Genomic DNA, 23,710 nt, shown 5'->3' with positions numbered 1-23,710 from the left:
TCCAGGTTTTGTTGAATGCTTTTTTTTGGTCAAATGTCTTTTTACACTTTGTTTTGTTGAATGCTTTTTCCCTGATCTTCCTGACCACAGATAATCACCTGTGTCAAGGACAATCTGCTCAAAACTTTGCCATTCCATTCTTCACACCAAGAAGCACTAGAAGTTTTCTTGCTGCTCCCACAATGTCCTGTGATGCATGATATTAACTACTGGGAGAACCTGGTAGTCCCATTTGCCGAGGCTATTCATAAAATGAGTGACCAATCTTTAAGGGTTATGGGTAAGATTGATTGATGGTTGGAAATAGTTTGTCCATTTTTTTCAGAAGTTCCTAATTAGGGAAAATTTTTGATGATTACACAGGCATTTGTATTTCTTAGCTCATATTTTTAGCCTACTCTGGAAAGATGCTGTAAATTACTGAGGCCATCAAATACAGATAATTTAGTATTTTTTTAGAGTTCTTCAGATAGTGTATATGTGGCTTGGTGATTAGGTCCTTTGTCCCTCACCTTTCATTATGAAAAATTTCACAAACACAAGAAGTTGAAAGAACAAAATATGATTACCTACATATCCTACACTTTAGGACCAACATAAGTTGTTGTAGTAAGTGTACTCTGATTTTTGTACATTTTTTTCAACTTTCTCATTTGGACTAAACTTGAAGACATGAGAATTCACTCATTTCAGTATTGACATTTCAGTATTCAACAAAAATATGTAATCTTAATATTAATATCAAAAGTGACCATAATTCCTTAAAACTCAAGCTGGGAGAACAAAAAAGATTGAAATCACAAGCAATTTTTAACATACTATTTTTTATTTTGCATAAATTAATTAGATCAAGTTTGTGGTTCTCTTTACTCTCAAGGAATTTATTCAGGGTATTAATATTTAACATTTCCAATATTTTTGAAATGTGTGTATTGTTGTTGTATTCACTGAAGGGACTTACACATATGCATTTGTAGTTATGACATTAAAATACTGCATTAATAATAATGAGGAAATAGGAAGCATCTAGACAAAATTATAGCCTAACAATTTTATTTGCCTTTTTGTATTCCTCAGAGATGCTCTGGACCACGCTACAAGAGTCCTTTTTTAGCAACCTGGTGCAGATGTTTAAAAGAGCCTTCAGTGCTCAGTTGCACTACTGGGCTGAAAGTGATGTGATTGACAGCCACCTGAAAGCGCTCCTAGAAATACTGAAAGTGCTGCATAGGGTAAGGAGTTTAAACAAAACCTCTGTATATATTTAGCAACTAAAGTCCTCTTTTAACTGGACTGAACCTTGAGCAACACATAAAATGAATGTAGATGCTACTGTTGTTGTTGTTGTTTTTTTTTTTTTTTTGGCCAGTCCTGGGCCTTGAACTCAGGGCCTGAGCACTGTCCCTGGCTTCTTCCCGCTCAAGGCTAGCACTCTGCTACTCGAGCCACAGCGCCGCTTCTGGCCGTTTTCTGTATATGTGGTGCTGGGGAATCGAACCTAGGGCCTCGTGTATCCGAAGCAGGCACTCTTGCCACTAGGCTATATCCCCAGCCCGCTACTGTTTTGAAAACATTTTTTTATGAATTATCCACCTACAGGGAGGGATTTGTAGTTGTTTATCTTTTATCCATAGGCTCCAAATCCAAGGATCAAATCAATAGTGGATTGAAAATACTGCAGGGTAGGGGATAGTAATAGGATCTGCTGAATGAACACATGCAAGCTTTTTCTTTTCATTATTCCTTAAACAGTACAGTGTAACAGCTACTAAAATTAAATTTGTGTTAAAGTAAATATTCTAAGTAATCTTGGTCTTTACAATATGTAAATTGGTATGGATGGGCTGGGGATATGGCCTAGTGGCAAGAGTTCTTGCCTCGTATACATGAAGCCCTGGGTTCAATTCATGAAGCCCTGGGTTCAATTCCCCAGCACCACATATACCTAAAACGGCCAGAAGTGTCGCTGTGACTCAAGTGGCAGAGTGCCAGCCTTGAGCAAAAAAAGAAGCCAGGGTTAGTGCTCAGGCCCTGAGTCCAAAGCCCAGGACTGGCAAACAAAACAAAACAAATTGGTATGGTTTGCAAATCTATGCCATTTTATGTAAGAGACATAAATGTTTGGACTTTGATCTGAAGGTTGTTCTGGAACCAGTCTCCCATAGATACTGAGGGATGACTGTATGATACCTATATATAAATAAAGTCTGAAAAAAGAATAAAAACATGAATGTATCTGTAAAAGAAAATATTTTCTAATACTTGCGAAATGCTGGTAAATCCCATAGATTGTTCTTGTCTTTTCTCCCCCACTCCCTATAACTCTGAGTGTAGGGTTAATTTATACCCTCTTAATGGCTTGTTAGACAGCCTGCTTTACTTTCCATCTCTTTATCTGTGTCCGACCCCAGATTTCCTTAGCACTACCTTCTACATCATCAGTTCTCATTTCAGTGGTTTTGTTTTGTCATAAATTGCTTTTTATTTTTCTTTTTAAGTATTAATTTTTTATTTATAGGCATTCTGATTTAATTTTGGTCATTATTTACAATTTATTATTCCCTCTTTTTTTCCTCCCCTTCTGTTTCCTTTTTCTCCTTTTCCTCTCTTCCCTTATCTCTTCTCTTTTCCAGCCCCCTTTTACTTAACTATGTGCTGTATAACTCCTGTGTTCTCTTTCCAACTCCTTTGCTTCTAGAATCTTTGAGGTGCTTTGTGATAATTATGTGAATGACTTACCATTAGAATTCACTTCTGTCATGCTGCTGGAAAGAAATTCTTAGTTTGAAGCTTTTCAGTTCTCCAAATGGTGGTGGTGTACATACTTGTGGAAGAGGAGGGCTCTTTTGTAGCCACAAATTCTATAGGCACGTCTTTTCCAACATTGCTGGTCTCCCTGAGGATCTAAGGTGTGGGTGGAGAGCTGATACAGGGGCTTAAATTTAGGGCCTGGGTGCTGTCCCTTACCTTTTTCTTTTTGTCTTCATGGGGCTTGAACTGTGGGCCTGGGCGCTGTCCCTGAACTCTTCAGTTCAAGGCTCTACCGCTTTGGCCACAGCACCCCTACCAGTTTTCTGGTGGTTAATTGTAAATAAGAGTCACAGGACTTTCCGGCCTGGGCTGGCTTTGAATTGTGATCCTCTGATCTCAACCTCCTGAGTAGCTAGGATTACAGGCATGAGCCACTGGCACCCGACTTCCCTTAGCTTTTTTCACTCAAGCCTAATGCTTTATAAAACTTAAGTTGTTTTTTTTTCTTTTGCTTGTTAATTGGAAATAAAGAGTCCAACTGACTTTCCTGCCTAGGCTGGCTTTGAACTGTGATCCTCATATCTCAACTTCTAAGTACTTAGGATTACAGATGTTAGCCACCAGCAACTGATGGAAGAGAGTTTAACTATAGGTTCCTTCACCCTGATGGTTAAGTCCTGTAGGGTCTTATTTGAGTGGGCTTTGTCTCTTTACCACAAAGCCCCAACCACTGAAAAATTGAAGTTCAGGTTTATCAGGTTTGGCACAATGCCCTCAAGATAAATGCTACCTTCATTCACTTGTGGTAGGGGGTTACAGTTAATCAGTTTTTGCCATGCTGGGAGTTGAACCCATAGCCTTGACATACCCTCTACCATTAAGCCACATCCCCAACCACACTTTTTTAAAAAGTCTGATTATTGTATATCTACTTTGGGAATCAGTAGTAACTTTTAAAATGTTTGTTCCAGGTTCTCCTGTATTTCAGTTTTTTTTCTCCTGTGGATCAGGGTTAATCTTATATCACTCAAGAAAAATAAGTGCTTAATTTACTATTAAAAAATAAGGACTAGTTTTAAGATTTTGTACAGAAAGAAAGATAATCAGGAAATAATCTGGGTTTTTAAAAGCTGAGAAATTTAAGAGTTCAAGGAAAGTATCCTTAGTAAGCTTTTGCCATTTTGAATTGTGCAAAAGACTGAAGCAACACTAAAAAAGGCCCTCAGGGATCTTGCTTTGTTCTTTGTTACTTATGTGCAGTAAAAAGTTTGATATTTGTTGTAGTCTTCTGCTTTTAAGGGGGGCTTCTTAAGGGTGAGATGGGAGTTTAGAGGACCACAGTTGTAGGTGTTAACACTGGGAACCTGGAATCCACTTGGGGTTGAGTAACCATCAGTAAGGATATTGTAGACTAATAGTCTCTGTACACCTCCAGATGGGCTTTCAGAACAACTGAAAACTAATACAATTCAGTGCTGTGCTGCTTATCCAGCTCAGTTACCAAGAAGAGTCACTAATATCTAAAGAAAGCATCGAGTGTGTATGTGGTTCAACACCTGCACTGACAACAAAATGGCTGTATGTGAATCATAATCTTGATCATCAAATGGAATGGAAAACTAGAAAATCCCTCCATAAATATCCTGCTCTTAGCTTGTGAGGGCAAACATCTCAAACTGGGAAATTGTTAAACTCTGAGGTCTGACATATCAAAATGAACTAGGCCCTAGACTACTTAAGCCTTATACCACACTGGTTTTTGCCTAAGCACTTACAGTTGTTTAAAGTTTTTTCTATGAATTTAAAGTGACTAGAAGTTTATTATCACGTCATCAGTCTGAAGTATTTTTATATCAATAAAATTTTGGCCATTGGCAATTGAACAGTTTTTATTCTGGTGACTAAAATTATTTAACTTACTGTTGAATTTGATCATCTAGCAGACATAAAGCAAAATTGTCTTTAATATCCTTATTGTCTAAAATATCCTTATTTAAGGTAAATCAGAATAAATTTCAACTGCCTGAAAGCATTTTTGAAGTAGATGAACTCTCAGAATGGCTCAATTTTTATGGAGAAGCACATCGAAGATCCTCTTGGAAAATGAATGGGGTAAGTCCAACATGATGAACTGTTAAAGGGCTCCTGCGGCCTGTGTAGTAGCAGGCCTAAGGTGCTTTTCCTTTTCCATAAGGTTTCCATTCTATTTCTAGCATATCAGCCCTTGACTGACAGTGTGTATAGGCTAGCCAACTATCCATTTTACATTCCTACTTGCCAAGTGTGTCTAGCTAATTCACATGACCAAAACTCAAATTGCGACAGAAATGACTTTAGAAAAGTATCCTAAATTACAGTTAAATTGTATATTAAGTAGGCACAGAAAATACTAGGTAATATGCTTTCCACTGATGCATGTTAAATACATTTTCTTCCAGCACTAATGACCAGCAATTTGAATTGTTTTGGCTAGAAGTACAGAGACCTTAAAGGCCATGAGACAATGTATAAGGTTTCACTGTCCTTTAACTTATCATAATCCTCTTCTTTTCTGTTGTAGGACACTGCAGCTAATGCACAATATCCTATCATATTCAGTCAATACCCATTTATTTTTAATATTCTGTCGAAAATTAAACTGCTGTATGCAGATTCACTTCTGAAAATACAGGTATGTTTGTGTAGTTGTTTCATCTTCAGAAACATACCAGATAAATGCCACTGATTGTGGCCTTCAAAGATACTATACTTGAATGAAGGCCAGACAGACTGTCAGAGCTGGAGTTGGCTCAGCCTTAAGACATTAGGGTCTTAGTAGCAAAGGACAGACCTTGGCCTACAGGTGTGGTTAGAGGATCTTTTATGTTGGTAGCAGCAGCGTATAGTCTGCTGAATAGTGCTCAAGAAATTAGAACATGTGGGCTTGTTTAGAATTAGGTCCAGTATTTAAGTTGTATTCTGGCATAGAGGTGGCAAACAAATCTTGAAATTTGGACTCCCATAAATGGCTGATGTTCTGATGGTGACTTTAATAATGGTGAGAAGTCACTCTGTCTTAGTACTGTCAACACCTGTGGCAGTCAGTATGTAGAGCAGAGGAGTTGGGGCTTAAAATTTGACAATTGAAAGTGTCTAAGGAGTTAGGGGTGGAGCTCAGTAGTACAGCATTTGCTTAAGACTCTTCAATCCTCTGCATACCCACCAAGTTTGGGAAATAAATCACACTTCATAAATTTCTATTTAAAGAGGACAAATGACAAAATGAATTGTTTTTTGTTTTCCTAGGAGAGAAAAATAAGAGCTTGTATGACTTTGGCAGGAATTTTGGTACAAGAAGAGTCAGAATTTGCTTTGGTGCCCACCGTTAATCTTCGAATAAGAAGGAACCATTTGGTTGAGGATGTTTTACATCAACTAAGTCAATTTGAGAATGAAGACCTAAGGAGGGAGTTATGGGTAAAATATTCTCACTTAATGTTCTTGCTATTGGGTAACAAAATCATGGAAGGGACAAAAAGGGTCTCAGAAAATGATTCCCCTTTGCCTTGAAAATAATCTGTTGGGGGCATTTTCTTTTCTTTTTCTTTTTTTTTTGCCAGTCCTGGGCCTTGGACTCAGGGCCTGAGCACTGTCCCTGGCTTCTCTTTGCTCAAGGCTAGCACTCTGCCACTTGAGTCACAGCGCCACTTCTGGCCATTTTCTGTATTGTGATGCTGGGGAATGGAACCCAGGGCTTCAAGTATACGAGGCAAGCGCTCTTGCCACTAAGCCATATCCCCAGCCCTGTTGGGGTCATTTTCTAACTTCTTAGTTACTTCTAAGTTTCAAGTGGGAGCCATAGGCTCTTATCTCAAACCTTTGGGTTAAAGCAACATCAGGTGAGATGGGTGTTCTCCCCCACCCTAGTGAGGCAGATGGCCCTATACAGCCCAATACCTCCTTAGTTCTAATCTATCTTGGCTAATCTCCCACTTGTAAGCATGTTAGACAACACAGAATGAAGATATGTCTCCTGTCTTTCCCTTGTAGAGGTGGGTCATCTTAGAGTTAGAGTTAAGATGTGTCTGCTATCCACTTTGTAAGAGTATCAATGAGATGTTTTGTTAGGGGGGTTCATGAGATGGTCATCTCAGAGTTAAGGTGTGTCTGTTCTCATGTAGGAACACAAACACAAATTGCCTTGTGAAAGAGAGAACTTTCTCCTTATTGACTAGTTGAATAGAGTTGTTTGGGGATAAAATTGTAGATTGAGCTGTGGGCTGAACACCATATAGTTTAATTACTTTATTGATTGACTTTCTAGACTATATTTGACATAGAGTAGTAATAACAGCTAGATTTGTGGAATACTTTCTGGTGACCAAAAAAAATTTTTTTTTAAAAAGTGCTGCACAAGAGAGAGCTAAAATGAAGTATAACCAAAAGTGGTCATACTGTGCACTAGCAAAATGATGAGATGGGAGGGGAGCATCCTTGAAAGTAAAATTTATAAGTTTTTCTTCCTCCAGGACCATTTAGGCAGAGGAGGGGATGTGGAAGTTAATCTGTACTCGGTGTAGGGCATCTTAGAATAGTCAGAGCCAGATTGAATTGGAGGCAATGTGTTGGGACTTCTTTTTTTTTAACTTTGAGAATAAAGGAGACCTTAACATGTATCAACAGAAGAGAAAAATTTTTAAAGGGAAAGGCAGGAATGAAGGAGAAAGATGGGCTATGGTAGAACCTTCCAGGAAAGGGATTGGTGTTAGCGGGAGATGCTACTTCCTCAGCAAGTGAACAGCCCAGGCCACAGGTACCTTTCACAGCTTCTGGTTTTTCAGTCCTCAGAAAATCCTTATACTTGCCTTTTTTTGTTTGTTCTCATTATATATAATGGAGCTGGTGATTATAATAGTGATGCCAGTTGAGGTCATTAGTGGAAAAGATTACAGGCTCTGAGGTATGACAGACGGATTAAATCTAGGACACATCATGGAGCTGTTGTATATACTTGGGAAAATTACCTAAGTTCTTGAAGGCTCACAGGCATCAAAGAATTAATGGAAAGATCTAGCGTGATAAAACTATAGTAAGGTGCCTACCAAAAGCTTGTGTCTATAATTGCTACTTTTAAAGGAGACAATAAGCAGTACAGAAGCCTAAAATGATAAAATGTGGTCTTCTCCTAGATATCATTTAGTGGAGAAATTGGGTATGACTTTGGAGGAGTCAAGACAGAGTTTTTCTACTGTCTGTTTGAAGAGATGACCCGGCCAGAATATGGGATGTTTATTTATCCTGAAGATGCTTCCTACATGTGGTTTCCTGTCAATGTAAGTCATGCTTTCTTAAGGGACTTCATGACAGAAAGCAATATAGCACATACTGTAGAAAACTAGGCCTAGACTCTTTTCATAATAGGAGAGAAGTTATTGATACAATAATTTCCTCCTTTTTTTATGCCAGTACTGAGGCTTGAACTCAGAGCCTGGTGCTCTTAGCTTTTTCACCCAAGGCTGATGCTATACTACTTGAGCCAGTCTTCCACTTTTGGCTTTTTGTTGGTTAATTGGAGTTGGAGATAGGACTCTCACAGACTTTTCTATTCAGGTTGACTTTGAACTGTGATCCTCTCATTGCAGCCTCCTGAAGAGCATGAATTACAGGCATGAGCTAATAGTGCCTTGCATTATTCCCTGGGTTGCTATGTCTATATAGGAGAACTGTGTGTGTATGTACATGTTCGTGTACACGTACACACATTTATAGGATGTATGAATTAAAAAAAAACCTTTCCTTAGCCATGCATCTTTGCTTTTGTGTGTGTGTGTGTGTGTGTGTGTGTGTTTTTTTTTTTTTGCCAGTCCTGGGCCTTGCACTCAGGGCCTGAGCACTGTCCCTGGCTTCTTCCCGCTCAAGGCTAGCACTCTGCCGCTTGAGCCACAGCACCGCTTCTGGCCGTTTTTTCTGTATATGTGGTGCTGGGGAATCGAACCTAGGGCCTCGTGTATCCGAGGCACTCTTGCCACTAGGCCATATCCCCAGCCCGCATCTTTGCTTTTTCAAACTATTTTTCAATGCATTTGAAAATATAACAGGGGAAAATATTGTGAAAACTTTGTAACTTTCCAAGCTTTAAACTAATCCTGCTGTGTTTACTCCAATTACCTATTACACTGTTAGTAGCTAAAACTATGGCAGGGGGTTACCTAATTTAACGACCAAAATAAGCTCTTAACTCAGGATTTTTTGGGGAGTGGTTGGCAACTTGTGTGACGGGGTCAAAAAATTTATTATAAGTATTCCATTGTAGTAATGAGAATTCCTAACACCTGGAGGTTATTTTTCTGTTTCAGCCTAAATTTGAGGTGAAGAGATATTTCTTGTTTGGAGTTATCTGTGGACTTTCCCTTTTCAATTGCAATGTTGCCAACATCCCTTTCCCGTTGGCACTCTTTAAGAAGCTTTTGGCTAAAACCCCATCATTGGAAGATTTAAAAGAACTTAGTCCTGTTATGGGGAAGTAAGTAAATGTAGTCTCTTCTTTTTAAAGTTCTTTAGCATATAATTAAGTAAATGTTTAAACATATATTGATTTTTTTTAATGTTTGACATTAGTATTTTAGGTACTTAAACCAGTTTTAACTTCAGTGAAAAGAGTTGTTGGGCAATGGCTTCATTTCTAAAATTGTTTTTTCCCTGGATCTTTATTGTTAAAATAACCTTTTGATTTTTTTCTATATAGAAGCTCTCAGAGTGATAGTTGATGTTAGGATTTAATGCAAAAATCTGTTAAGTCATGCCTATAATAAATGCTATTTCATGATTGATAGTTCTAAAGTAAAAATGTATTATTATCTTCCTTGAGGGGGAAGGTCAGTACTAGGAAGTGAATTCTGGCTCAGGTGTTCTATTAGGTAGGCACTCGACCACTAGAGCCACACACCCCCAGCCCTTTTCACTGTTGTTTCATTTTTCCCGGTAGAGTTTCATGCTTTTGCCCAGGCTAGCCTTGAACCATGCTTCCTCAAGTTTTGCCTCTCAAGTTGCTGGGATAACAGATATAGGTCACGGTTCTGGCTTGTTTATTAGGTAAGGTCTTGGTGTTGTTTACACCTGGGCTGACCTTAATTGATATCTTCCCATTTACCCTTAGGTATGAGGAACCCTCACATATGGCCAGAATTGATGTGGGTGTGGGTTCTAGTATTACAACTATTGCATTTTAAAACAAAATTATTTGTTTAGGAGTTTACAAACACTTCTGGAAGATGAAAGCGGTAATTTTGGAGAAGCACTTTACGTCTATTTTAATGTGAGTAACAGTTAAAACCAGATGAAAAATCAGTTTGGGTTTTGACTAATGTCTATATATTTGCCTATATATGTCACCTTTTATTTTAAAAGCAGTACAAGCTTTTAAATTATGCTAGGGTTCTTCTTCCTCATTTTTCTCATGATCTTGATGTATCATTAGATTTTACTATGAAACAACCTCCAAATTTATTGGCTTCAAGCAACAACTATGATTCTGTTTGCCTACTGTGTGATTCGCTTGGGTTTTGACAGTCTGCAGTAGCCTCACATATACCTGGTGTTCAGAAGGATGTTTGGTTGGTGAAATGTTAGAACTATTTTCTGTTCCACGAAGTCTCCTGTGAGCCAACTGAGGTTACTTCATGAGACAGTTTTAGGATTACAAAGAGTGGAAAGAGGGTAAGCCCCAGCACACAAGTTTTTTTATTCAAGTTTCTGTTTCTCGCAGACTCATCAGCCAAAGCATATAGTGTTGACTCACGAAGATTCAAAGGCTATGGAGATAAACTCACACTGTACCATTCGTTTCCTTTGTATTTTATCTTTTGTACATTTTAATGGACTTCATGGCATGTTAATACCTATTCATTCTTCCTTGTCATTCTTGCCAAGCTGCCCCAAACAGGCTCACTTCATCTTCCGCCAAAAGATGGAGTCTTCCTCCTTCACCATTTTGTTTGGCAAAACTAATGTTTGAAGTCAAGGCCTTGTGCTTGTTAGCAGGTGTTTTCCTGTTAAGCCATAGCTCCAGCCCTGCTTTTCACTGGTTATTTTTAAGATAAGGTCTTGCCTTCTGCCCAGCCATGCATCTGGACCATTATCTTCCTGGTTCAAGGTTCTCATTCTATCAGGAATGACAGGCGTGTACCATCATGCCCAGCATCTTTCCATTGATTGAGAAAGGGTCTTGAAAACTTCCCTGCCAAGACTGTTCTTGAACCATATTTTTCTGTTCTCATCCCCAAGTAGCTAGGATTACAGGTGTGTGACCCACCAGCTCATGTGTGAGCTCCCCTCCTGATGAGAGTATGACACAGTCACATTGCAAAGTGGAGGAATGACAGTAGGGTGGAACTGGTGATCAGTTATGCATATCTAATACACTGAAGCAAATACTGAGATATGGTAATTTTCCAATCGATATGATAAATCAAGGTAGTTTAAAAACATGGTTTCCATTTATAACATGGCAATTTTATTTTTATAATTTTGTTTGTATGTTTTGTGTATTGTTTAGTTTTTTTAATAACAAAATTATGCTTTTAAAAATCCCATAGGAAAAGAGGTACACTACAGATTTTTTGTTATTAATAGATTTTCAGAATTATTTTGGAGATGTATCTGAATTCATTTGTGTTTACAGGTGCACTGGGACAGAACTGATGTAGACTTAATTCCTAATGGAAGACACATAGCTGTCAACCAGGCTAACAAGTATGTACAAAGAAATGACTTACTTTAGTTTTTACATAGATTGTGTTTATTTCACTGAGCTCCTTTTAATTGCTCTAATTTTTCATTCCCATTGTCACTTTGCAGTAAGCAGAGAAGCTGGTGTGTGTTGTGCGAATATGATCGACATATATAGTGCAGTTTATGCTGTAATGAGTGAAAATGGCTTTCTCAGAGAGGCCTCCCTTTTCCAACCCACTTTTCTCTACTTCACTTTATCACCTTATTCTGCTATCCTTTTTCTGTTCATCCTACTTCACTCATGTTTAGGACTATTACATGTTGGTTTTCACTGCCCCCCATAATGAAAGCTGCCTGATGGCAAGAACTTGGTCTGTGTTCTTCACCCCTGAATGCCCAGTACCTGGAGTAGTTGAGTGGTTCCCGGTAAGGAGTAGGCCCCTAGTGCTTGTTGGGGAACTTACTGTGGTGACTTGACTTCCTAACACATAGGGGAGACCATTGAAAGACACAGAGTTTAGGATTATAGAACATTCTCTTGATGTTTGAGCAAATGACAAGAGATTTAACAACTGTGTTGTTCCAGTGATAAAGGATAATCTTTCATTTCTTAACTTGGTGATGAGGTATAATGATGTAATAACAGATAATTGGACACACCATAAATTACAGGTTAATGAATTTGACAGTGAATTTACTAATAAGCAAATTGGGAAATAAAACATTTCTATATGTATGGGTACATACTGTATGAGTATGCCACAACTGGTTTATTCATAGTAGTGTTTATGGATAGAATGTTCAGGTTGGGCTACTGTGAATAATACTCCTGTGAATATTTTTGTGTTTCTTGTTGCTTATGTATATGCACATCTATTGGTATGTGGCCAAGGAGATATGCTTTGTGTCTTCTTGCCTTATGTGAGATGGGATCAAAACTTTCACTAACAAAAATTAGCAAGTTTCCTTAAGGCCAAAATTGCAAGCATAGTGTCGAGTTCCTCTCAGTGAGCTTCCCCTTCTCCCTAAAGTGTTAAGCCTTTTGAGGTTTGTGTACATGCATGCACATGTACATGCCTGCACATTGGTACTAGGACTTGAGTGCCAGGCTTTGGACTCAACTGGGTTTTCTTTCACTCACAACTAGTGCTCCACCTCTTGCACCACATTTCTACTTCTAACTTTGTTGCTGCTTTATTGGAGATGAATCAGATTTGTCTCTCTGGGCTGGCTTTTGAAGTTTGATACTCACAGTTCAGCCTCCTGAATAGCTAGTATTACAGGCATGAGCCACTACTAGTACCTGACACCATTTGAATCTTGACTAAGGTTTGGAAGGCTTGAGCTATATGTGGGGTTTTATATGTTTGGTTTTTTTTTTTTTTTTTTTTTTGTGTGTGTGTGTATGTGTGTGTGTGTGTGTTTTGCCAGTCCTGGTGCTTGGACTCAGAGCCTGAGCACTGTCTCTGGCTTCTTTTTGCTCAAGGCTAGCACTCTACCACTTGAACCACAGCACCACTTCTGGCCTTTTCTGTATCTGTGATGCTGAGGAATCGAACCCAGGGCTTCATATATGCAAGGCAAGCACTCTACCACTAGGCCACAATCCCAGCCCTGAGCTAGATGTGTTTTTAGATTTTACTTGGCACTTGAGATTCTTAATGGCAGCATGTTTGCTACCAGTTGCTTTATTATATAGTTAGATGTAGAAACTACCTCTTTATTTGAGTCTAGCCATCAATAATATTAGTTGCTCATTATCACAAACTTAGGTTATTTATAGATCATAAGCTAAAATATGAAACCTATCCCATCTCTTTTTTTGTTTTTGTTTTTATGTTTTTTGCCAGTCCTGCCTGGGTCTTGAACTCAGGGCCTGAGCACTGTTCCTGGTTTCCTTTTGCTCAAGGCTAGCACTCTGCCACTTGAGCTACAGTGCCACTTCTGGCCGTTTTCTATATATGTGGTGCTAGGGAATTGAACCCAGGGTTTCATGTATATGAGGCATGCACTCTTGCCACTAGGCCACATTCCCAGCCCCACCCTATCCCATCTCTTAAACCCATTCCCCAAAGACCTAATTCTGTTAGCAGTTGAGACCTCATTATCTCAAACATTTACTGTTCTAGTCTGTGTTGATTCTCTAAACTTTGTGATATTGAGATCAATCACTTAATCTCGTGGTGCCTCTGTTGCTTCTTAAGAATTAATGAGAATATGCCTGAGAAGATTAAATTAAATGCCTATAATTCCAGTTACTCTGGTGGCTAGGGCAGGAGGATTGCAGCCCGTGTCAGGGTGAATCCTCAAAGGTTATTGAAGCTTTTTGATTTACTCTTCATTTTGTTCAAGTTGTTTTGTTGTTTCATTAAAGGACAGACTATGTGTCTAAGTGTGTTGATTACATCTTCAACACCTCTGTAAAGGAAGTTTTTGAAGAATTTCAGAGAGGATTTTATAAAGTGTGCAACAAGGAGATAATAGAATTTTTCCAGCCTGAAGAACTGAAGGATGTGATTATTGGAAACACAGATTATGACTGGGAAACATTTGAAAAGGTGCGTCATCTTAAAGGCCAAATTGATGAGCTTTGCTTTTCTTTCCTATTTCCTGAATGTCTTGGGGTTTTTTTGCATTTTCTCTAGAATGCAAATTATGACCGAGGATACAGTAATTCACATCCCACTATAGTGATGTTCTGGGAGGCTTTACACAAACTGACTCTGGAGGAAAAGAAAAAGTTCCTTGGTGAGTATTATGTCAAGGAATACTTCTAGTGCTATAGGGATAAGATTCTCCTTTAAAATGGGCAGCATTTCCAACAAATGAGTGCGAAAGTCACTCCTTACACAATCAAAAGTCCTCTCTGAGGCAGCATAGAAAAACCAACCAGCCACGTGTGCTGGTGGCCCATGCCCGGAATCCTAGCTACTCAGGCGGCTCCAGGGCTTTTCTGACATTCCTTCCCTGGTTTAAACTTCACCTCACTCCTGCTTCTTTCGAGCTTTTTCTCCTCCTTAGAAGTCCAGCATGGTGTGTGGACACTTGGAAGTTTCCTCCTCAGACATCCCGGCCTGACACCCTTTCCCTTCTCTGCAACACAGCATTTATACTTAGATGCCCCTTGATTCTTCCCTGGCTACCTTTCACCTTACACAAGAATCTCAGAGTAATCCTCCTTTACCTGTAACTTGCTTTGTAATCTTAGTTAACCGTGTTGAACTGTGGTCTAAAAGTATGAAGTAGAAAATACTGGAAAGAAACATACTATGAGTTTTAAATGTATGCCGTTCTGTTTGGGGGAGTGGTACAGCTTTTACAGTAGAAAATGGTACAAATTCATCGTATAGAGAAAAATGTCATTTCAAAGCCTATTTCCAAAATCAAAATGTAAAACATTAATACAGTGTATTAGCTTTTTAGCTGCTCTAAATCTATAACTTTAAATATTGTGTAAATATATATATTTAAGTAGTTGTACATTCAACAAGTTAGTTCATGAATATAATGCATCTTGATTGGTGTCACCCCTATCATTCTTCCTTTTTTCTACTTAACCCTTCCCCTCAATATTCTTAATTTCATAGAATATACATTGAATATCATGACTGTGTTGTTCCCTTTCCTCTCTTTATTCATCTACTCCTCTTTCTCTACCTTTCAAATACCAACATCCTGGTATTTATTTTGTTGGACTGTGAGTTTTTCTAATGAAATACACTGAATTCTCCCCTAAAAATACCAGATTTCAGTTAATACATTTTTGTATACTTGCATAAACACCATGTGTGTTTGTTTATACGTTTATTAATTATTTCACCTGGGAGAAGAAACATGTCTTTTGTCTCTCTGAGCCTGTGCTTTTTTTTTTTGGCCAGTCCTGGGGCTTGAACTCAGGGCCTGAATACTGTCCCTGGCTTCTTTTTGCTCAAGGCTAGTACTCTACCACTTGAGCCTCAGCACCACTTCCAGCTTTTTCTATATATGTGGTGCTGAGGAATCGAACCCAGGGCTTCATGCATGCTAGGCAAGCACTCTACCACTAAGCCACATTCCCAGCCCTGTGCTGTTCTTGAGTAGTGTTATAAAGTCTTGTGCCATCCCATTCTGTCCCCCGGGATATGAGTCATCCTTCTAGCATGTCCATGCTGTGTATATCATTTGCTCATTAGTTGCCTTGCAGATAGCTCACTTCAGAATGATCATGGAGGTATTACAGGGCTTGTATCCAAACAATCCTTATTTTGCTTAATTATTGCCTCAACGTGCAGGAGTGGTGGTGCTGGCAGTATAGCCAAGAAGCCCCATGGTGCTTCCTGGAGTGGAAAGTGATGGTGATGTTTACCCTACCTGTATGCATATGTTGGAAAAAGCAGAGTGCAGGTGGGGTTTGGTGCTGCCTACGTTTTGAGATCCACTGGGATCTTGGAACAGAACCCCTGTGGATAAGAGGTGCTCTTTATTCACCACCCCAACTTCAGGCTGCTCAAGGCCACTAACTCTGAGGTTGTCCTAAATCAACTCCAAGTGCACTGTTGACTATACGACTGCACAAGGCTTCAGGAAAGTTACACATGAACAGATTTATCTACCTTGTGAAATAGAGCACTCAGTTTTCTTCTTCTTTTCAGTGTTTCTTACAGGAACTGACAGATTACAAAGGAAAGACTTAAGAGATCTGAAAATAACATTTTGCTGTCCTGAGAGTTTGGATGAAAAAGATCCCATGAGAGCCCAAACATGCTTTAGTCTTCTCTTCCTCCCTAAGTATTCTACCATGGAAAGAGTGGAAGAAGCGCTTCAGATAGCCATCAACAGCAACAGAGGTTTTGGCTGATCTTCCACTATACTCTACCTCTTTGTTTCTAATAAAATTACACCAAAAGTTGACATGAAAGTCTTAGTCAGTGTGTCTGATGTTTGAGTTGTTTAATGCATGTAAGGAGTGTTAGGAAACAGACCATAGCTCTGTATTTGCCTTACTTGGCCTGAAGGGAGAGCAGCTAGCTTAGGATATTTTTCTTATGGTTTGCTAATGTACCTCAAGACTGATCTGGAACTCCAGATCTCCCATGCTGGCCTTGCATACCCAGCTGTGTGTGTGTTGATGAGATGAAGCCTTGGGCTCTAAGCATGCAAGACATGCCCTGTGCCATGGAGCTGTCTCTAGACACTGATTTTCTAAGAGTTTCATTATGTCTCTCTGGCTTGCCTTGCACTTGCTATGTGGCCAGTCTGGTTTTGTGGTTCTCCTGCTTCTGCCTCCTCAGTGCTGGAATTACAGGTATGTGCCACCACACTGGGAGCTTAGTATCTTTTAGAAACAACAGTACACTGAAATCCGAATTTTCTAAAAAAGTTAGACATTGTCCCAACCATCTGAACCAGCTGTTCCATTCCTTGGAATTTACCTGAAAGAAATAAGCTATGGTACGGCCATGCCACCCTGAATGTGCCCCATCTCGTCTGATCTTGGAAGCTAAGCAGGGTCGGGCCTGGTTAGTACTTGGATGGGAGAAATAAGCTATGTCCACTCTCAGACTTGATATGTACCAAGTGTGTGCTCATGGCTGGTTTATGTTAACAACCCCAACCTGAAAACATGAAATGTCCTTCAGCAGGGGTGCAGAAACATGGCCTGACAACCAGAATAAGGAAGCAGTTATTAATACAACATCTCAAAATAATTCCTGTAAAGACAGACAAGAAAGACTACATAGAGTATAATTCCATTCATGGAAAATTCTAGAAGACACAAGCTCATGTAGAACAGCAGCAGATGGTAGCCTAACAGGTGGAAGGAGGGCAGAGCAATTACAGAACAGCACAAGTTTGGGGGATAATAATGTACATTGTTTAAGTGGTGGGCGTGTTTATGCAGGAGTCCATCACTAAATCGTACACTTCACATTTTGGTGTTTTACTTAAAGTGTGTCTCATAACTACTTGTGTGCTGATTCTGGGCTTGAACTCAGGGCCTAGGAGCTCTCCTTTGGCATTTTACCATTTGAGCCACAGCTCCACTTCTATTTAGTGGTTAATTGAAGATAGAGTCTCAGGGACTTTCTTGGCTGGGTTGGCTTCAAACGATCATCCTCAAATCTCAGAGTCTTGAGTAGCTAGGATTACAGGTGTAGTCACTGCTTGGCTTCCTGTTTTTCCTAGCTGAATTGCTTCACCACGTGGAAGCATTTGAGAAATCTCTTGTATTGTAAAATTCATTTCCATTCCATTTCCATTCCTGATTTTTTCCCCCATAAAAGCCTACAGCTGGCGACCTTCTAATAAATGAAATGTTTTTGAGTATCTACTGGGCTCAATTGCAAATGTTTGGCTTCTTTCTGAGCCCTCGTTTGCAGCTGTCTGATAAGCCCAAAGTGCCATCTAGTGGTCTGTAGGACAACCTACAGATTTCACCAAGAACTGTCTAGTTTCCTAAAATTTGGGGAAGCAGGCTTCTCACTGAAAAGTAGTGACACTCTTTTTTTTTTTTTTGGTCAGTCCTAGGCCTTGGACTCAGGGCCTGAGCACTGTCCCTGGCTTCTTCCCGCTCAAGGCTAGCACTCCGCCACTTGAGCCACAGCGCCGCTTCTGGCCGTTTTCTGTATATGTGGTGCTGGGGAATCGAACCTAGGGCCTCGTGTATCCGAGGCAGGCACTCTTGCCACTAGGCCATATCCCCAGCCAGTAGTGACACTCTTAAGACGGTTGGCTATACTAGATAATTTCATACTTTTGCATCACTTAAGACTCATCTGGTAGTAGGTCTCATCATTCCCTATAACAGATGTAGAGACCGACACAAACCCCCTCTGTGAGACTGAAGGTGAAGGAAGAGGGAGAGTAGATTGTGAGGGTTCTTTTGCTCCCCCAGATGGGAAGTTCTCACACGTCTTGGGCTTTTTCCTCAACTGTTTTATTGAGCTATAACTCGCATATACAGTGGTCTCCTATCATTGTGCTTTCAGATCCTATAGTTTTGGTTACATGTGGTGAGCAGTGGTCCAGGAATAAGTCTTTGACACTAAAGAGACCACATTTGTGTAAATTTCATTACATTTAATGCTAAAACAGTTCTGTTTGTAATCGTTGAGTGTAATTCAGAAAAAGCACAGTATATACTATCCCTGTGCTGGGGTCCACGCCTGTCCACAAGTGGCAGCATCCAGTGTGGGGCCTCGGATGTATCTCATGGGGGTAAAGGCACAACTGTGGCTTGGCCCCGTAATCTTTTCAACTCTGGCTTTTAGTGTGTTCCCAGAATCATGCTAGAATACAATTTCAGAACACATCCTCAAAGAGAAGCCCTATACTCTTAACTCCACAGTCATCCTTAATCTCTGGCCCTAGGCAGCCATTAATATACTTAGGCATTTTTATTAGTGAATGTATTTTTCTACAGATTTTTGTATATCTCATGTGGATAGTATCTTCTATAGTTTTTTTCGTGTGTGTGTGTGTGCGCCAGTTCTGAAACTGGAACTCAAGGCCTGGGTGCTGTCCCTGGGCTTTTTTGCTCAAGGCTATTGCTCTTCCACTTGAGCCACAGCTCCACTTCTAGCTTTTTGGTGGTTAACTGGAGATAAGAGTCTCACATTCTCTTCTTCCCTGCCCAGGCTGGCTTCGAGCCATGACACTCAGACCTGCCTCTCTAGTAGCTAGGGTTACAGACCATGAGCCATGGGCCCTCATCTATATATAGTTTTATAGTTATTGGCTTACAATAGTTGCACAGGAAAGTTTCACTGTGACATTTCTACATGTAAGCAATGTGTCACAAGCAAGCTGTCATACTCCTCTACCATTGAACAAATCTCCCCCCCCCCCGACTTAGCATGGGCTTAAGGTGAATCTGTGTTGTAGAATCTGTTAGTACTCATTCCCTTATATTGTCAGGTATATTTCATCCATCACGGATGGGACTTGGGGGTTACCATTTTACAAGGGCTATTAAAGAACAAATTATGCTGCCATAAATATTCACACACATTTCTGGGTGGACTGTGTGTGAGTACACACATATTCCAAGTATCTCAAGCTTGCTTGCTCACAGCTGGTACTTGAACTACACCTCCAGTCCGGACTGCCAAACATATTCCTTAGAATTGGAGCATTTTATATTGTCCCCAGCAGTGTGTGAGGACCTGGCACCTACTAAAACTGCAGGTCAATTCCTAAGTGCAGGGAAGGTATAGAAATTGTTGTTAGTACTGGAGATTGCACTCAGGGCCTCACACTTGCAAGGCAGGCCCTCTACCACTTCAGCTGTGCCTCCAATCTTTCTGTGTAGTTTATTTTCAAGGTAGCCTGTTCTTGCTTTATATTCAAGCTGGCCTGAACTATAGCCCTCCTGTTTGTGCTTCCCTTTTTCACAGTGACAAACAGCACACTCCCCTGCCCAGGCATTGGTTAAGATGGAGCCTTCTAAACTTTCATATTTGGTCTGACCTTTAATAGCAAGTGTTCTGCAATAGCCAGGCCCCGACACTATGTGCATAATTTCCTGCAAGTGCTCTACAAATGTTGAGAACATGCATTTATACTAATTGTATCACCACCAGAGGGAGTGAGTCCTGTGTTCTGGAGTAGCTGGCCTGCACGAACCTGGTATGTTTAGGAAGTGGTTGGTGAAGACTATAATTCACTGTTCCCACTGAACATTAGCAAATTTTAAAAACTTTTGGTGATTCAAGACTGTCTCCACCATCTTTCTGTGCTGCCATCATGGTGCGCATGAACATCTTGACTGATGCCCTCAAAAGCATTAACAGTGCTGAGGGGCAAACGCCAGGCTGTCATCAGGTAGTGCTCCAAGGTTTCTCACTGTGATGAAGCATGGCTACACTGGTGAATTTGAAATCATTGTGATGATCAGAGCTGGGAAAATGATTGTGAACCTCCCAGGCAGGTTAAAGTGGGGGAGTCATCTGCCCCCGATTTGATGTGCAGCTCAAAGACCTTGAAAAATGGCAGAATAATCTGCTCCGGCCCTGTCAGTTTGGCCTCAGTTGTACTGACCACCACCACAGCTGGCATCATGGACCATGAGGAAGCGAGACAAACACACAGGAGGGGAAATCCTGGGATTCTTTCTTTCTCTAGGGACTAACACATGCACATAAATAAAATGCCTCAGTGGACAAAAAAAAACAAAACACTTAAGATTGCATCTACAGAGCCACTGACTGTTCTCAAAACACAGCTTATTAATAGGTAATGTGTTTAATATTCACTGGCCCCCCAGTTCTCAGATGGCTCAATGTGACACTGGGCCAATTTCAAAATAAAGCTCTTCTGCAAGAGATGACAAAGGACCTCTATAACATAATTGATACATCAGTGAAACTTAAGAACCTGACTTGCATTTATACAGTTAATAGGTTAAGCACATCATGTTTTAGTTGTCTCTTGGTAGAGAAAACCTGTCTTAAACCTGCTACTATTTTAAGATGGTAATTATGAATCAAGAAGGGCTGGGAGTGTTGATGCAGGCCCGAAACTGCAGCAATGGGGACACGCATGAATGCAGACTAGGGGTTAAAGCACTTGCCTAAGCAGGCACAGGCTCTGGGTTGGGTCCCTAGCATAGGAGGAAAAAATTACATATAAACTCTAGCTGCTTCACCCTACGCTTCCAAGGAACCCAGTGTACCATGCTCACTCAGTCCTACTGACAGCTTAATAGGACACAATCAGCTTCCACCAGTCCTACCCTACTTACCTACCAAAGGTATGGTTCTCTGGGAAATGGCTCTGTATGTGTATTCAGGTTCTCTGTAAACATAACACACACTTCTCATTTAGAGTATTTTCACCTTTCCTTACTTTAGGATGTACTACTGTGACAAACCCCAAACCTTTCACAATGAGCTTTTTCATGGGCAAAAACATTTTATTAGTAAGCATTTGATATCAAAGAAACAAATAATATTATAGACTCAGAATCTATGTGAACTTTACAATTCTTACAGTTTTATATCACACTAGTTCTACTTTATTTCTCTGCAAGTACTACAGTACGGCTCCAATAGATGGCTTTATCATGCACCTTGAAGTTAAAACTCCAAGTGATATAGCTGACATAGTGCCCGTAGGTGACCACTCGCAGTTACTCTCCATCAGGACATTTTGCTGAAATGTTTCTTTAAATAGCCAGAATCTCCGAACACAAGGGCAGAGCTGAAGTACAAGGAAGCTGCAGCCTAAGCTATCTAGAGCTTTCCTGAGCCTGAGAGAAATAGCAAAGCAGCTTTCTCTCAAACCAAATGGGACTCCAGGATTTCCAGAGCTGGATGCATAACACCTATCTATCTTTATGCTTGGCTGCTTGCACTAATTATGCCTGAAGAGTTTAATGCCCATCCAGGTCCAAAGGTGGAAAAACACATACACTGGTATGGTGATGGGCAAGAGCAGACTGTAAAAGCAGAGGCTGGCGGTGCTGGTGCAGCCCTGAGGGAAGTCGTCTTCCACAGATGCAGAGTAGAACAGTCCTGCTAGAGAGATTAGTGGGATAAGAACAGTCAAGGTGGGCAGAGACACAAACATTCTCCCCACCTAGCCTGACACTCTGTTTTATAAGACGTATTTAGAACATTTAGGGGAGGTGTGTGTGTGTGTGTGTTTTTAAGCTATCATCTTAGTGTTGCTCCATTTCTTCTTGCTTCTTATTTTCACGTGTTGTCCTGGCTGCCTGGGGTATCATATTAGGAATCCCATCAATGATTGGATAGGCTATTCCCAAGTCTTCATTAATCAACTCATTTGTTGATGCTTCGTATCTGAGGAAAAAAAGAAAAGTGAACTGGAGAAACAAAATGAATTGGTCAACAAATAGCACTTATCCGGTTCTTCAGGCTTAATTCTAAAAGCAATAATGAATTCAACCATTATTCTCCAAAAAGTCTTAGAATTTGTCATTGTTCCTATTATTTCTCACAGCTTTTGTGTGTGTGTGTGTGTGTGTGTGTGTGTGCACATGTGCACGCAGATACTGGGGCTTGAACCCAGGGCCTTATTCTCTCCTTTGGGTTCTTCACTCAATCAAAGCTGGCATTCTATCATTTGAACCTCAGCTCCACTGTTGGTTAATTGGAAATAAGGATCTCTCCGATTTATCTGCTTGGATTTGCCTGCTCAGGCTGGCTTTGAACTGTGATTCTCAGAACTCAACCCCCTAAGCAGCCAACCTTAAAAAGTCTAAGTACAACACTGCCCTACTATGTAACTGCACCCTCTTTGCACAACACCTTGTAAAAAAAATTTATGTTCAATTAATAAAAAAAAAATAAAAAGTAAAAAAAGTAAGTACAAGTGCCTATCTTTTTATTTTTTTAAAAAAATTTTACTCTGCAGCTACATCTTAAATCTATCTTTTTATGCCAGCGGAAACGATTTCTCCCCTCTTGACCTCACTGTGCCTTTGTGACTTCACCTAACCACAAATCCACTCCGGTTAACGTGCTCCTGCCTAGACCACAACCTCGAGAGAAATCCCACGCACTCCTTTTAAAAGCAAATGGCAAACGAAACCACAAATGTACCATAAAAGCTCGGGGAGGACGGGGGGAGGCGAGGAACCTCTCTGGAAGAGTTGTGCGATTAGTTAAAAGGCCAAAGTGGCCATTTCGCACGCAAGGAACCTGCGTGTGACAGTGGAGGCGGCCGGCGATCGACTCCCCAAGGGACAGCCAAGGATCGTCTCTGGTGTTGACACCGTTTGTTATTCGAAATGGGGGGGGGGGGGGTGCCCAGTTTCGCTAGTCTGGAACCGTTAGAGCTGGGTGCCCCACAACGGGGCACAAGGTTAACGCGGCCGTTGGGAGAGCCGGCGAGGCCGCAGCCAGGGGCCGACGGGCGGCAGGCGGGGCTCCAAGGCTCCGGCCGTCGGGCCCCGTGCTGGCCGCGCACCGCCCATTCACCATCCCCACCGCCCCCCCCGCCGGCCCGGGGCGCCTCCCGGAAATGGCCGCGGAGGAGCCCGGGTCCCGGAGCGCGGCCTCGAGTCTCACCGGAGCGGCTTCTTGGAGAGGGGACACACCAGGAACTCCAGCAGCGCCGGATCGAAGGCGCGGGACAGCTCCTCCGGACGCTCGCCCCGACCCGCCGACGGCTGCGAGCCGGTGACGCGCAGGCCCCTTCGGGCGACCGCCCAGGGCGACGCGCACGGCCACCCGCGCAGCGCTGCGGCCAGCGTGCGGCGCGCCGCGCACAACATGGTCCGCGCCCGCTGCCGGCCCCGCCGCCGTCT

At 41.1% G+C, this 23,710-nt stretch overlaps 3 protein-coding genes and 1 pseudogene across 4 annotated transcripts in view; 2 read left to right on the top strand and 2 right to left on the bottom strand.

The window, feature by feature from the left end:
* Positions 1-16,348, top strand: part of Herc5 (HECT and RLD domain containing E3 ubiquitin protein ligase 5) — a 34,274-nt gene extending 17,926 nt beyond the window's left edge. The window contains exons 12-23 of one of the 2 annotated variants that reach the window (XM_048333638.1): positions 91-280; positions 1,078-1,232; positions 4,750-4,863; positions 5,312-5,422; positions 6,037-6,207; positions 7,920-8,063; positions 9,087-9,253; positions 9,979-10,045; positions 11,411-11,481; positions 13,835-14,018; positions 14,106-14,208; positions 16,092-16,348. In XM_048333638.1, coding sequence (XP_048189595.1) covers positions 91-280; positions 1,078-1,232; positions 4,750-4,863; positions 5,312-5,422; positions 6,037-6,207; positions 7,920-8,063; positions 9,087-9,253; positions 9,979-10,045; positions 11,411-11,481; positions 13,835-14,018; positions 14,106-14,208; positions 16,092-16,297 — 1,683 coding nt within the window. In that variant the 3' untranslated portion in view covers positions 16,298-16,348. The remainder of the gene's footprint in view (positions 1-90; positions 281-1,077; positions 1,233-4,749; positions 4,864-5,311; positions 5,423-6,036; positions 6,208-7,919; positions 8,064-9,086; positions 9,254-9,978; positions 10,046-11,410; positions 11,482-13,834; positions 14,019-14,105; positions 14,209-16,091) is intronic. The other variant, XM_048333639.1, reaches the window with a different exon arrangement.
* A 3,833-nt stretch (positions 16,349-20,181) lies between these two features.
* On the top strand, positions 20,182-20,582 carry LOC125341492 (annotated as a pseudogene).
* Positions 20,583-21,321: 739 nt separating this feature from the next.
* On the bottom strand, positions 21,322-22,008 carry Pigy (phosphatidylinositol glycan anchor biosynthesis class Y). Its single transcript, XM_048333665.1, has one exon. The coding sequence runs from the start codon at positions 22,006-22,008 to the stop codon at positions 21,793-21,795; it is 216 nt and encodes a 71-aa protein (XP_048189622.1). The 3' UTR covers positions 21,322-21,792.
* A 91-nt stretch (positions 22,009-22,099) lies between these two features.
* Positions 22,100-23,710, bottom strand: Pyurf (PIGY upstream open reading frame). Its single transcript, XM_048333664.1, has 2 exons — positions 23,472-23,710; positions 22,100-22,241 (listed from the first exon to the last, which is right to left on the bottom strand). The coding sequence occupies exons 1-2, from the start codon at positions 23,675-23,677 to the stop codon at positions 22,100-22,102; spliced, it is 348 nt and encodes a 115-aa protein (XP_048189621.1). The 5' UTR covers positions 23,678-23,710.

This window comes from Perognathus longimembris, chromosome 24 (assembly GCF_023159225.1).
Source record: "Perognathus longimembris pacificus isolate PPM17 chromosome 24, ASM2315922v1, whole genome shotgun sequence".
Classification (NCBI taxonomy): domain Eukaryota; kingdom Metazoa; phylum Chordata; class Mammalia; order Rodentia; family Heteromyidae; genus Perognathus; species Perognathus longimembris.
Note: the sequence above shows the minus strand (reverse complement) of the source record. Positions and strands in the feature narration are given on the sequence as shown.